This window comes from Neofelis nebulosa, chromosome 2 (assembly GCF_028018385.1).
Source record: "Neofelis nebulosa isolate mNeoNeb1 chromosome 2, mNeoNeb1.pri, whole genome shotgun sequence".
NCBI lineage: Eukaryota > Metazoa > Chordata > Mammalia > Carnivora > Felidae > Neofelis > Neofelis nebulosa.
In genome coordinates this window covers 118,039,599-118,054,582 of record NC_080783.1, presented here as the reverse complement: position 1 = coordinate 118,054,582, position 14,984 = coordinate 118,039,599, and the positions used below count along the sequence as shown (strand labels likewise).

Here is a 14,984-nt window from a genome sequence, read left to right as displayed (position 1 = left end):
AAGTGAGTACAATGTGTGCTCTGCCCCAAATTGTGCTGTTCAGCAGCCTGGCTAAAATTAGATTGGGGTCCTCTGGTTATCAATTCTCTGACTAACCACAAGACCACATCTTCCTTTCTAAACAAGAATAGCCAAGAACCTCATAGTTACCCAATTCAGCTACATTTCAGACCTTTCAGTTATATACTTGCAAATGTTCCACATTTCTTTCTGTCTTTAAAATATGGAAAGTTAAACCAGCATTACTTTGATTCCCAAACTAGACAGAGATCCCACAAAAAAGGAGAATTACAGGCCAATATCCCTGATGAACACAGATGCAAAAATTATCAACAAGGTACTAGTAAATTGAATTCAACAGCATATAAAAAGAAATATTCACCGTGATCAAGTGGGATTCATTTCTGGGCTGCAGGGCTGGTTCAATATTTGCAAATCAACCAATGTGATACATCACACTAATAAAGGAAAGGATAAGAACCATATGATCTTGTCAACAGATGCAGAAAAAGCATTTGACAAAATACAGCATCCTTTCCTAATAAAAACCCTCAAGAAAGTCGGGATAGAAAGAACATACCTTAACAACATAAAAGCCATATATGAAAAGCCCACAGCTAATATCATCCTCAATGGGGAAAAACTGAGAGCTTTCCCCCTGAGATCAGGAACATGACAGGGATGTCCACTGTCACCACTGTTGCTTAACATAGTGTTGGAAGTCCTAGCGTCAGCAATCAGACAACAAAATGAAATAAATGGCATCAAAATTGACAAAGAAGAAGTCGAACTTTCACTTTTCGCAGATGACAGGATACTCTACATGAAAAACCTGCAAGACTCCACCAAAAAGGCTGCTAGAACTGATACATGAATTCAGCAAAGTTGCAGGATACAAAATCAGTGTACAGAAGTTGGTTGCATTTCTATATACCAACAATGAAGCAACAGAAAGAGAAATCAAGAAGTCGATCCCATTTACAATTGTACGAAGAACCATAAAAAACCTAGAAATAAACCTAACCAAAGATGTGAAAGATCCACATGCTGAAAACTATAGAAAACTTATGAAGAAAATTGAAGAACACACAAAGAATGGAAAAACATTCCATGTTCATGGATTGGAAGAATATTGTTAAAATGGCAATACTACCCAAACAATCTACACATTCAGTGCAATCCCAATCAAAATTACACCAACATTCTTCTCAAAGCCAGAACAAACAATCCTAAAATTTGTATGGAACCACAAAAGACCCTGAATAGCCAAAGTGATGTTGAAAAAGAAAACCAAAGCAGGAGACATCACAATCCCAGACTTTAGCCTCTACTACAAAGCTGTAATCATCAAGAGAGTATGATATTGGCACAAAAACAGACACATAGACCAATGGAATAAAATAGAGAACCCAGAATTGGGCCCAAATGGATGGCCAACTAATCTTTGACAAAGCAGGAAAGAGCATCCCATGGAAAAAAGACAATCTCTTTAGCAAACGGTGCTGGGAGAACTGGACAGCAACATGCAGAAGAATGAAACTAGACCACTTTCTTACACCATACACAAAAATAAACTCAAAATGGATGAAAGACCTAAATGTGAGACAGGAAACCATCAAAACCCTAGAGGAGAAAACAGGCAACAATCTCTTTGACCTCGGCTATAGCAATTTCTTGCTCGACATGTCTCCAAAGGCAAGGGAATTAAAAGCAAAAATGAACTATTGGGACTGCATCAAGATAAAAAAACTTCTGCACACTGAAGGAAACAATCAACAAAACTGAAAAGCAACCAATGGAATGGGAGAAGATACTTTCAAATGACATATTGGATATAGGGTTAGTGTCCAAAATCTATAAAGAACTTATCAAACTCAACACCCAAAAAACAAATAATCCAGTGAAGAAATTGGCAAAAGACATGAATGGACACTTCTCCAAAGACGACATCCAAGTGGCCAACAGACACATGAAAGGATGCTCAACATCACTCATCATCAGGGAAATACAAATCAAAACCACACTGAGATACCACCTCACACTGGTCAGAGTGGCTAAAATAAACAACTCAGGAAACAACAGATACTGGTGTGGATGTGGAGAAACAGGAACCCTCTTGCAGTGTTGGTGGGAATGCAAACTAGTGCAGCCACTCTGGAAAACAGTGTGGAGGTTCCTCAAAAAATTAAAAATAGAACTACCCTACGACCCAGCAATAGCACTACGAGGAATTTATCCAAAGGATACAGGAGTGCTGATTCATAGGGGTACATGTACCCCAATGTTTATAGCAGCACTTTCAACAAAGGCCAAATTATGGAAAGAGCCTAAATGTCCATCAACTGATGAATGGATAAAGAAGATGTGCCAAAATCATGCCATTTGCAGCAACATGGATGGGACTGGAAGGTATTAAGCTAAGTGAAATAAGTCAGTCAGAGAAAGACAGGTATCATGTTTTCACTCATATGTGGAACTTGAGAAACTTAACAGAAGACCATGGGGGAAGGAAGGCGGAAAAACTAGTTACAAACAGAGAGGCAGGGAGGCAAACCACAAGACTCTTAAATACAGAGAAAAAACAAACTGAGGGTGGATGGCGGGGTGGAGGAGAGGGGAAAGTGGGTGATGGGTATTGAGGAGGGCACTTGCTGGGATGAGCACTGGGTGTTGTATGTAAGCAGTGAACCACGGGAATCTACCCCCAAAACCAAGAGTACACTTCACACACTGTATGTTAGTCAATTTGACAATGAATTCTATTTTTAAAATGATAACAAAAAATAAAATAAAATGAAATGTGGAAAGTTATCAGTGACTTGTTACATACAAAAATACCTCCAACATCACTACCCAAAGGGCAAATCAACTGTATGTGATCACAGTAGCTAATCTTGAGGACAAGCATAGTAACATTAAACACTTAGTGAGTTTCATTCACTCTCAGATATCTGGGTGCCTAGTATGTGCCAGGAACTTGTTTAGGTGTTTGTTTCGTTCACGGTTATATCTCAAAAATCCACCCACCCCTGTGTGGAACCTGCTTTAGAGGAGCTGAAGGGAGGGGGAGGAAGAAGATGGGGAAGGCATGTTTTTCAAAATTCTCTCTTGTATTAACCAAAACATTATAGTTAAATCATTGCCATAGAATTAGGAGGGAGTGGAAAAGAATTAATGCCAGAATCCCCTTTATAGCAGCCTGAGAAGTGACTTCCTGACTTCTGTCTGAACTTTTCCACAAGCTGGGAGGTCACTACTCAGCAAAAATGGCTCACCCTGTTCCTGGCAGCTTCAGTTGGGGCTGTTGTTGGGTAGAGTGTGCTCTATATTTGTTAGATCTAGTTAATTTTGTTCAAGTCCTTGAGTTCCTTATCTTCTGTCTGGTGGCTCGATCCGTGATTAAGAACGAGGAATCTCCCAACTATTATTGTGGAATTGTCTATTTCCACTTCCAAGTTTGTCAATTTGTGCTTCATGGTTTTTCCAGCTTTATTAATGTGTAATTGACAAACTGTATATATTCAAGGTGTATGTACAGTGTGATTTGATATACATACACATTGTGAAGTGATCACCACAATCAAGTTAATTAACATATCTGTCCCCTTACACAGTCATCATGTTATCATTTAGTCTTTTGAATTGTTTTGGGGTTTTTTTTTAATGTTTATTTTTGAGAGAGAGAGACAGAGCGTGAGCAGGGGAGGGGCAGAGAGAGAGAGGGAGACACAGAATCGGAAGCAGGCTCCAGGCTCTGAGCTGTCAGTGCAGGGCCCGATGCGGGGCTCAAACTCAAAGACCTGAGATCATGACCTGAGCCAAAGTTGGAAGCTTAACCAACTGAGCCACCCAGGCACCCCTGCTTTTCGAATTCTTGAAGATACTCTCCTTTCCTCCCCAAAAGTCTATGCTTATTCAAGCTAAATACTCACATGGTGACTTCTAGAACCTCTGCTCCAATTACCTTTCTTGATACTGGACTTCTTACAGTCATGTTCTCAGAACTGGACACGATGTTGACTTAAACAACATTTCTATATGCCACACATTATTCTGAATGTTCTAAATATTAGCTCATGTAACACTGCACAGTAACTATCCCCACTTTACAACTAAGGAAACAAGTACAGCCAGGGTAACTTGCCCAAGCATACATTACTTACTAGTCATTTTAAGTACGGTCTGACCAACTGTCCTCTCCAAAAGCCAAGTGTCCGTTTAAATTGCCTTTTTGGGGTGGGGGCAGCTATGTAGGGTATCATCAGGTTTCTGTTCTTTTTTTATAGTCCTCAAATCAGGTCTCACCATTTGATATGCATACAATTTAGTTTTAAATTAGTATGTGAAATTTATTCCTGTTTAAAGTTAAACTTACTAGTTTTTATGCTTCTTTCTATCCTGAATATTTTGAATATTATAATCTCTAGTAAATTAATTACCCATCAACACATTAAGCCATCTGTATGACTAAAGTATGTTAAACGTTTTCCATGTTTCCAAATTGGATTATAAGCAGCTTAGGATATGCAGAATACCATTGGAGACATCTATGCAGACTGACATTGTTCCAATATCAACTATCCTTCAAGTATGGCCATACAACTAGCTAAAAACCCACAAATCCTTCTATCATCCAGTTTACTCTTCAATTTTCTTTACACAAGTATCTTGAAATACCTAGTCAAGATGTGCTGAGAGGGAATATGGTGGAATGAATTAAGAACTTAGGTTCAGGGATGTCTGGGTGGCTCAGTCAGCTAAGCATCCGACTCTTGATCTCAGCTCAGGTCTTGATCTCAGGGTCGTGAGTTCAAGCCCTGCACTCGGCAAAACAACTTGGGTTCAAATACCGGCTGGGATGGGTGACTTAAAAAAATGAAGTTTAGAGAGACTAAGAAATTGCAAATCTGTAAAAAGGGGCTAATACCACCCCTATCATATTCCTCGCTCTCTATCATTTATGTACCTTTGGATGCTGCCATTATTGTATATCACATAGAATAAGTTCATCTTTGTTCATCTGTGTGACCACCACCTAGCAAGGCGGATGGTACATCGAAGGCCCCTGAATGTCTCTTAAACTAGACCAAACCTCAGTTCTTGTGATAAAATTAAAAGATTATTAAAAAAAAAAAAAAAAAAGACATGCAGGTAACACCTGTTGTGATTAAAAGTTAAGAGCAAATAAGGTTAGTGTGACACTAATGTTAGTCTTGGTGAATCCATGTTTCTATTCCCTTGCTAAGGGCTCAGGAGCTATTTAATAATCCTTTCTAGGCGTTTGTGCAGGGTTAATGGCATTTATTGGTCTATAGTTTAAAATCCAGTTGTTTGCTATTTGGCACAGTTAGGGCTATATCTGCCTATTTCCAGGGTAATGTTCGTAGATTTTTCTCAGATCAGCAAGAGTAATTCTGTAGTTACATTCGCAAATTCTTTCAAAAACTTGAATCTAAGGATTTAAAACTCACATACCAATCACTTGGCATTCTCTTGTCACTACCAACTTGACCTTCAATGCAGCCTTAATGATGACTGTTACACCCCTTCCAGTTTGAAAATCAAAGTGGTAACTTAGCCAAAGTTTGAGGACTTGAGGGAATGGACCCAACCTTAATGCACGAATGCGTGGCCTTGAATTATTTACCAGTCTATACATGCGGTCTGTCTCTTTGTCCACCACCAGCAGCGAAGTCTGATCTCCACCCTTTCTAATCATTTCCACCACACTGTCATGATCCAGGGATTCCACAGACTCGCCATTGACAGCGACTACCAAGTCGTTGTTCTTCAAGCCGGCCTCCTCTGCTGGACTTCCGGAATCTATGTCCTTGACGACTTGACCTACCCTCCCAAAAAATTAAATAAAATTATCAGAAAGATCCCTAAATTAAACTGTGGCATTTCTGCTGGAGCCTAAGGATCTGATAAATAAATGTAAAAGGCATGCTGAATGCTACTGCCCCTCCCACTGGCATCAGAGAAAGCCTGTAAGCATCCTATCCAGCCTCATTCCCTGCCCAGAACTTACTCCAGGAACAAACTTAGCCATTACCAATGAAAGGACCTTAAGGGAAAAAAATCATGTTACTAAAAGTATCTGAGGCTCAATCTTGACAAAATAACATGCTAACTATTAGGAGTCAGCTAGTTCCCAGGAAGCTCTTGTAACCCATACATCTTATGGAGAAGCTAAGCCATTAAAAGGGGGGTTGAAAGAAGAAAGAAGAACAAAACCAAAGAAGACAGAGCCTAGGAAACCCATGCTGGCATTTTAGTAGCCACTAGGTGTATTTGACTGTGAATGTGTTTGTGGGCGTGCCTCGACAATGTGTCTTCCGCCTTCCTCTCCCGACTTGAACTGTCTTTACCAGATGCCTTCAGATCTCCCACACTGTCTTTTTTGTTGTCCCTCCCACTTTTGTAACAAGCTCCAGTTTCACTTTTCAAGCTGGCTGCTGGGCATCTCCAACTAGGTATCCCATAGATCCCTCAAATGTAACATACTCAAACCAAAAGCCATCTCTGCCCATCACCCCCATCCCAAAGCTCCTCCTCTAGGTCACCTGTTCATGGGAGCACCATCACTCCAGTCACTGACACGTAGGAACAATTCCTCCTCAGTGTCCACTCCCCATATTCCAATCAACTCCTAGGTCCTTTGTTGCTGCCTTAATATTTGACACATCTCCTCTTCTCTGGCGCCACTTCCTCTACCAATGCAGGTGGTATTTGTTCCTGCCTTAACTCTACCTACCTTCAGTTATGAATTGCTCTCCCTGTCCCTGATCTATGCCTTCTCCAATACAGATCTGCCTTCAGATTCTTCTTGATGCAATGTCGGACCAAGTCATTCCCCGGGGCAACAGCACAAGTGTGGGCTTTAGAACAGAACAGACCTGGGCGCCTGGGTGGCTCAGTCGGTTAAGCATCCGACTTCGGCTCAGGTCATGATCTCACAGTGCATGAGTTAGAGCCCCGCATCAGGCTCTGTGCTGACAGCTCAGAGCCTGGAGCCTGCTTTGGATTCTGTGTCTCCCTCTCTCTCTGCCCCTCCCCTGCTCATGCTCTGTCTCTGTCTCAAAAATAAATAAAAACATTAAAAAATTAAAATTAAAAAAAAAAAAAGAACAGAACAGACCTGAGTTTGGTCCCAGTTAAACCACAACTATTTGACTTTATAATAATTACTGTATCTTCTCCAAGCCTTTAAGTTCAGAAATTCTTCTTGCAGAATTATTAGGATTGTGTTTGAGATGTGTAAGCCCCCAAGGTGCTATAGGCTTAATTTTTTCTTATCACACTGTTGAAAAAACTCTTAACTCCCCATCGACCACAGAGCCAAGTCTAAACTCTTCAACCTGGTATTAAAGGCCCTTCATCATCTCTTTCCAACCTACCTTTCTAACATGGTTTCCTGTGCTACACCTCAGATGCCAAACTGTGCCCATATTTCCCTTCTTTATTCACACAATCCCATCCTAATGGAATGGTCTGCGTTGTTCCCACACCATCTGTTTGTCCAAATTCTATTCATACCTGCAAAGCCTGAGCTCAGGTGCCATCTCTACCATGAGGTCTTCCTGTACTTTTTTAGTAAGGAAAATGTGTTCCAACCTTGAATTCCAACAGTATTTTATCTAACCCATATTAAGGTTCTCCTCACAACTACCTTCAGTTACGGACATAAGTATTGCATCTCCTCTACTAAACAGGAGGCTCCTTGACTGAAGAACTCCTATTTGATCCACTTGATATTCTAGAAGGCCCTGAGGATGCTTTTATATAATATGAATCAAATTAACATTCGATTAATTCAAATATACATAATGAACAGAACATAGCAACTTCTAGGAGAATAACAGTTTGCAAAATGGCCTGAAGCTGCGTTCTTTTATATATTCAGCTTCCCTAGAAGGATTGTAGTTCTTTTCTTGTTGAGTTGCAAGGAATCAGAAAGATTCCTGGTTCTATTGGATTCCCAGGCCCCAGCGCACACCTCTGCCTCGGATCTGGTGGCGTATTGGAGCTGGCTCGTCCAAGCTCGTGAGAACCCTTTCTCACCAATACTTCTCCACATTGCACTCTGTGACAGCACATTGGTAGCTTGAAATCAGATGTAATGGGAGTATTTGCAATACCGAAATAAAATAAAATAGATCAACAAATGCTACAAATTAGGTGGGTTTTTTCCCCCCTGGAGAGCAAATTTACAGCGCACTACCACCCAGATCTAAAATTCTGCTTTATCATTCTGCTAAGGAAAACCCGAGAGGCCTATTGTCAGGCCCCCATGGAAAATGACCCAGCTATGCCTTCTAGTCTCTTACTGTCCCCTCGTGCAGCAGCTAGGAAGTTGGGGGCCTAACAAAACTCTGGAGTCGGACTAGGATGAAGAATTGGACTTCATTGTTCAATTGGTTCCACTGCCACGCTTTCTGCTCGTCTAGCGCCTCACCTTTCTGTTCCGGGCCTGCCCTCAGGTAGAAACCATAGCCATTGCTCCCCTTCTTCATCTCCACGAGCCGGGGCTGGTGGGGTAGCAGTTTCAAACTGGCCGTCTCTCTCCTGAATCTGGTCTTCTGCTCGGTGTGGAGCTTGTCAGTCTCCTCGTCCACCAGCAGGAACACAACGCGGCCTCCAGAACTCTTCACCTGGAACAGCACACACAGTAAGACTGACAGCAGTCTCCAAGAACGGCGCGGGGGAGGAGGAGAGCTTCTGCACAGAGGCACACAGTCTCTAGGTTCGACAGAAAATATGCAGTGTGAGGCCTGAGTTTGAACTACAACCCTACCTCCTGATCTCCCTGGGATTTCTCGATCCCCACTTCTACAGCTGTTTTCCCCTTTAAGTAAGAACTCACCCACACAGATGCTAACTGAACCCAAGTGAGAGCTGGGATTCAGAAAACCCAGAAAGGTACTTAAGCGAAGTACTTACGTCTAGAGAAGGAGTTTGGAAAAGAAGGTAAAGGTCTACTGTGAAAAATTATTCTACCAGGAGAAGTTGGTCAGTTTTCATGGTTCCACGTGACCTCAAAGGAAAACCTGAGAGCGTAATCCATGTGTCATGGACTCAGGACATAAGACCTGGGGTAACAGGTCTTCCAACACCTCCTACACGTAGCTCTATATTCATCATCACATTGGTTATCTGCCAGCTTGAGCTAAAACATTTTAGTGAAACACTCAATTTGTTATAAATTCAGACGGAGCTCCCAATCAGGTACAAAAAGATCCAAAAGATAAAGTTGACAGTTCTTTAGAACGCTTTTCTTTGAAATAACACGAAACTAGCCTTGTTCCAAAACCCTATGCTAACCCTGCTGACACCACTAATGAGTCTATTCACTCTGAAAACAAAGGATTAGCTTCCCATCATTATATTCCTTCCATCATAAACTACCACTCCTGTCTTCCTGTCACTTCCAATAGGAGGAGAGTGAAAGGTAAGAAAAGTGCCCCTTTGGGCTATACCTTTGCAACGACTTCCTCATGGCTGGCGTCTTCTACATTCTCTCCATTTACTTCAATCAAGTGATCACCGGCCAGGACACCAGCTTTCATAGCCACACCTTGGGGTGTTATATCAGTCATGTACACTCCCTTTTTGCCTGAAAGGGAGTGGACCAGCATCACAACTCCATCACACAGAAAGTCCAACAATAAGGGATTTCCTCCCAATAACGTAAAAATTACAACCTCCAATTTTAAGGCTAACTTTGCCTTCTGATCTAGAATTATAATTACAGCTCCTGGCTTTGTGCTAGGAGCTTTGTTGGGTTTTGTTGATTCGAATAGAATTTCCGACCCCAACTAAACGCAAGGAAGGAATCTCAGGTGGCACTGGCCTCTTGAACCGGAAAAGCGCCGAGCTGTGCCCGGGCTGTATCGCTGTCACACTCCCATTCTTCGCATTTGTGGAATTAGAAAGCATCTGTTCCATTCTGTCATTTTAATTCTTTTTAACGTTTATTCATTTTTGAGAGAGAGAACAGAGCGTGAACAGGGGAGGGGCAGAGAGAGAGGGAGACATAGAGTCGGAAGCAGGCTCCAGGCTCTGAGCTGTCAGGGCTCAGAGTCCGACGTGGGGCTCCAACGCACAAACTGTGAGATCATGACCTGGGCCGAAGTCGGACGGACAGTCAACTGAGCCACCAGGTGCCCCCTGTCCTCTTTAATTAGTTCTATCACCAACCATCATGTACCAATGAGGTCACCAAATCTCATTGATGCAAGCCTAGGAGGACAGAGCCACAGAAGGCAGCTAGATATAGAAATGATACAAATATAGAAATAGATATAGATATAGATATAGATATAGATATAGATATAAATATAGATAGAAATGATATCAATTCTTTCAAGATATTAATATTTCAACCTAGGCAAAGGGCAGCTTCATAATGACAAAATAAATCACTTGTAAGGAATAACAGTAGAAACTGCTGTCTTAAAATTTCTCCCATTACAATTTCTCTTGTTATATATTTGTCATGTAGAAAACATTTTCTTCCTAAAGCTTATTTAAACCATGCATTATGTTCACTAACACAAGGGCCAAATGGATTGAATCTGAATTATGATAATTTTTTTACCATTTTGCTGATAATGGACTTCTAAGAAATGCCAGGCTTCCCTTGACCACCTACACCATTATGTTTAATAGTGGACAAACTTGAGAAATGCCTCTTCTACCTAGTTTATACCTCTTGCTATAGGTTAAATAGGCCTTGGAAACAAGTTTTATGTTTACTATTGGTCTGTTCTTTATCACTTACCCAATTATGACCAGTGCTTCTCCAGTATCAGAAGGAACATGGGAGGAGCAAATTCAAGGTGGAACCAGTAGCCTCTATGGCTCTAAATCCCAGAGACACCATTACGGAACCACAGTCAATTGCATAGTCTGTATCTCTGAAACTCTACAAACAGAGCTTCTAGTACTTTCTGGTGGTCAGGAGTTTTCAAATCACTATGTACCTCTCAGAGGTCAGGGATGTACCTCAGAGCAGTTGAGGCTGGGCCACAGCTGAGAAGGTACTATTTAAATGTCATAGGAGGGTGGGATTTTTTTTTTATTAAAAAAAAATTTTTTTAAACGTTTATTCATTTCTGAGAGACAGAGAGAGACAGAGCATGAGCGGGGAAGGGGCAGAGGGAGGGAGACACAGACTCCGAAGCAGGCTCCAGGCTCTGAGCTATCAGCACAGAGCCCAACGCGGGGCTCAAACTCATGAACTGCAAGATCATGACCTGAGCCGAAGTTGGATGCTCAACCGACTGAGCCACCCAGGCACCCCAGGAGGGTGGGATTTTTAATAGCATCCTCAGCCACTAGAATGGTGTCTGGCACATCAACAGGCCCTCAAGAATTTGTTGAATGTGTGATCACCTGGGCACTTGAAGTGGAAAGACAGCACCCTTACTCAAAAGTAGCTATTATGAAAAATTTCCTTTTTCTTGCCTTTTATTCCCCCTTCTCCCCTCCACCCTCACCCTAAAGGAGCTAGGAAAGAATAACAAAGAAGCATCAGCCCTCTAACACTCTGACCTCAAAGCTCAGCCTAACACTAGGGGACAGGAGTGCCCAGTGGCCCCTCATCACCCCATGATGGGTTCAGTGTTTTGATCCCTTGTTGCACAATCGTCAAAGCAAGGGAAGGGTCAGGAAAGGAGGGAGAGGGGAGGGAGAAGCTACAATTAGACAGCCATAGCATCTGAAAAGGTGGTCAAAGAAGCCATTAGCCAATAACAGTATCTTTCTTCTGGAAATCCTGCCCTCAAGCCCACCTTGGACAGTTTTCAGAGAGAAGCCATAGCTGCTCCCCTCCTTCACCAGGTAGCAGAGACGCGGCTGCGTCCAAGTCTCTGCTCCTTCCTTCACCACAGGGAGCAGTTTCTTATCATTCAAACTCGGCTCCTTCTGACTTTGACCCAACTCTTTCAGGTCTACCCGTTTTTTCATGGCCTTCTCATAGGAATCCCCATCCAGGACTAGTAAAGTCACGGAGTTCCCACTCTTTCTGACCAGATCCACAACCTAGGAGGAAGAAAAAGATAACTTGAACCAAGAAGCGATTCCAGGGGATGCTCATCATCTGGCTCAGTCTCTGGATCCAGAGGATTCTGAATGCTGGTCTCTGAAGCCCAAACAGTCAGCACAGTGTCCAGCCGTCTCTACCCCACCCCTCCCAAGAACCAGGTGCGGGCTGGAGGGGGTGGGGCTCTAGCACTGTTAGAACTTAGAGCGCCCCAATCCCAGCTGGGCTCATGGAAACAGCATGGTGTGGTGGAAAGGGCGTGCATGGGGAGGCAGGCAGAAGTGGGGTAAGGTCAGACCGTCCCACATGTTCACTGCATCAAGACATTAGTAAGTCATCGGAGCCTCTGAGCCCTCATCTGCAGAATGGTAATACGTACCACATGAGTTGTGACAAAGGTTCAACAAAATAATGATTATGAAGTCGCCCAGCATAGTTTCTAGCCTACAGCAAACACAGTGCCTATTAGCTCTGACACTATTCAATCTAAGAACCATTTTGTGGTTCTCAGTTAATTTGGAGGAGACGATCAACCGGCAGAAAGTACAGCCGTAGGGTGTCTGCCTTGTCAGTGGCAGCTGGGAGACCTCTGCTGACCCCAAACACTAATCAGCAGATATGTGGGAGCCAAAGAGATCCTAGAAGAACCCCAAATGTCCCTTTCACCTGCATATGTTCCTCCTTGTCCACAAAGACACCATTGATCCTAAGAACTCGATCTCCGTCCTTGAGGCCCGCCTTCTCTGCTGGGCTACCCTTCTCAACCACCCGGACCAGGTGGCCATCAGTGTCCTTCTCAATTCGCAGGAAGAAGCCATAGCTTTGCCCTTCTTGTTTAGACAGCTCACATTCTCGTGGGTGGAAGGTGGAGGCCATTTCTGTGATGAAAAAAATTGGATAAACCCAGGGGACAGAAAATCCCCTTGGAGAAAGAACCCGTGTGTTCCATCTCCCATAATTCTCTTCTAATCACACCAAATCTAGACTGTAGCAACACTGAGGTTTAGGAGGCCGCCTTCCAGGACCTGCCAAGGATTTCCAAATCTATTTCCCAAAGGATGACCTTTTTACTTGAGTTTCAGACCCATGTATTTGGCTGGGTCCCAGACATAGATTTTTCAGTTTCAATAGCTCCAAACCCAAATTCCTCTTTGTTTCCTAAAGAAAGTAGGTTTAACACCTGACCTAAATATTTTAAGGAAATACCAGCCCAGGACACCTGAGTGGCTTAGTCAGTTAACCGTCTAACTCTTGATCTCAGTCAGGTCATGATCTCATGGTTCATGAGATCGAGCCCCATGCTGGGCTCTGTGCTGATGGCATGGAGCCTGCCTGGGATTCTCTCTCTCCCTCTTTCTCTGTCCCTCCTCTGCTCATGCTCATGCTCTCTCTCTCTCTCTCTCTCTCAAAATAAATAAATAAATTTTTAAAAAGAGAAAGAAAGAAAGATACAAGCCCACTTTCATTCAAATATTTAAAGAGCCTCCCAAGTAGTAGGCCTTGAGGATAAATCTGTGGACAACATGGACCTTTACTTCGCCTCTCATACAGAGGCCACACATTTTTACAACAACACATGGTGAGGGATATGCTAGGAAAGAACACAGTGATAAGGCAGACTATAACAGAGGGCGCTGGGAGCAGGGATTGGGACAGGCAGAAGGAAGAATGCTTTCCTGGGAAAACACCTTTCCCAAGACCTGAAGGACTAGTGGGAGGCAGGTAAGGTAGGACAGGATCAGGAAGACCTCAAACAACTAAAAACCAGAGAAGCCAGGCCTCAGAGCTGGCCTGGCCTATTGGAGAGGAGACAGAGAACCAGGACCCTGAAGTTTTAGAGCAAAGTAGGGATACCCAACAGAGAAAGGACTCCTGTGGCCGGGTCAGATTCTCCTGTTTGAAGCAGCTTCTGTTCCCATCCATCCTGCCTTTCCTCTTGCCTCATTGCCAGAGCAGGGCCCCGGGCCACAGGAGGAAGCAAGGACAAGTATGAAAACCACCAGCTGGGACTTTGGCACTAGGTTCGTACAGGGAAGGCTCCTGCCAGCATCATCGATCCTTCCTAGCGTAAGCATCTTCTTCCACAGGAGAGTGAGAACAGAAGCCAGATCGGCTGGTGCCAGGCAGAGGTCCAGGAGCAGAAGGCTGGACTCTGAGGTCACGCTGCCTGCTGCGCAAGCCTCGTGCTCGGCTCGTCACAGTTCCCTACCAGTAAATCAGAGAATAAACCGTCTGTCCCTTCCCTCCTGGAGGGACAGGAACAGATGACCGTGTGGGGTATGGGGGGGGGTGGGGCGTGGAGGAGAGACAGCAAAGTGCTCCAGGCTCCTTAGAAGCCACCCCATGGTGATCCCAGATAGCCATCTCTGACCTTCATGCCCACAGAGACATACAGTTCAAACCTGGCAGAAAGCCTCCTGCTGCCTGACAACTTGGCCATTACAGACAGTCTCAGCGGAGTCTGGCGGCCACGCCACCAGTGGCCCAAATGACTAAGCGGCCAAGAAAACAAATAGACACTGTTCCAAGTGATCTCTCACCGAGGGCCCGGGGCTGAGCCCTCCCCGCTGTGTCTCCCGCGAAGAGAAAAATAGAGCCACAATCGTGAGGTCATCACCCACCCATGGGGGAGCTTCGCAGCCCTCCTAGCATGACCCATCGCCAAGAAAGCACTGCTTTGGGAGGAGACAGGGGAGGGCATTAGGAGGGACTGGGCATCACCAGAGCAGGGCTTCCTTGCATGCAGGCACCCAGGCTCCCTGGGCCTTTACTTTTTCTTTCTGCTGAGCATCTGGCCTGCAAGTATCACTTCCATTTTCCAGCTTGAATCCACATCGCTGTCCACTCACCTCTAGATCCCTCTCAGCTTGCAATTTCATAGAGCTGAAAAGCTAGAAAAAACCCAGAGCCCTCCGAAATTTGGGAGCAATTGTAAACA

General features: G+C 43.8%; 1 protein-coding gene and 1 long non-coding RNA gene across 4 annotated transcripts in view; both read right to left on the bottom strand.

Annotated features, from left to right (window-relative positions):
• Positions 1 to 14,984, bottom strand: part of PDZK1 (PDZ domain containing 1) — a 43,411-nt gene that overhangs the window by 12,344 nt on the left and 16,083 nt on the right. For all 3 annotated transcript variants that reach the window (XM_058695313.1, XM_058695321.1, XM_058695330.1), the window contains 5 exons: positions 12,713 to 12,924; positions 11,796 to 12,045; positions 9,480 to 9,616; positions 8,459 to 8,654; positions 5,648 to 5,844 (listed from right to left, as the gene is read on the bottom strand). In XM_058695313.1, coding sequence (XP_058551296.1) covers positions 5,648 to 5,844; positions 8,459 to 8,654; positions 9,480 to 9,616; positions 11,796 to 12,045; positions 12,713 to 12,922 — 990 coding nt within the window. In that variant the 5' untranslated portion in view covers positions 12,923 to 12,924. Of the gene's footprint in view, positions 1 to 5,647; positions 5,845 to 8,458; positions 8,655 to 9,479; positions 9,617 to 11,795; positions 12,046 to 12,712; positions 12,925 to 14,984 lie in introns of those variants that run through there.
• LOC131492054 (uncharacterized) lies at positions 212 to 1,143 on the bottom strand. Its single transcript, XR_009251818.1, has 2 exons — positions 581 to 1,143; positions 212 to 458 (listed from the first exon to the last, which is right to left on the bottom strand). It is a non-coding gene; the product is annotated as an uncharacterized LOC131492054 (long non-coding RNA).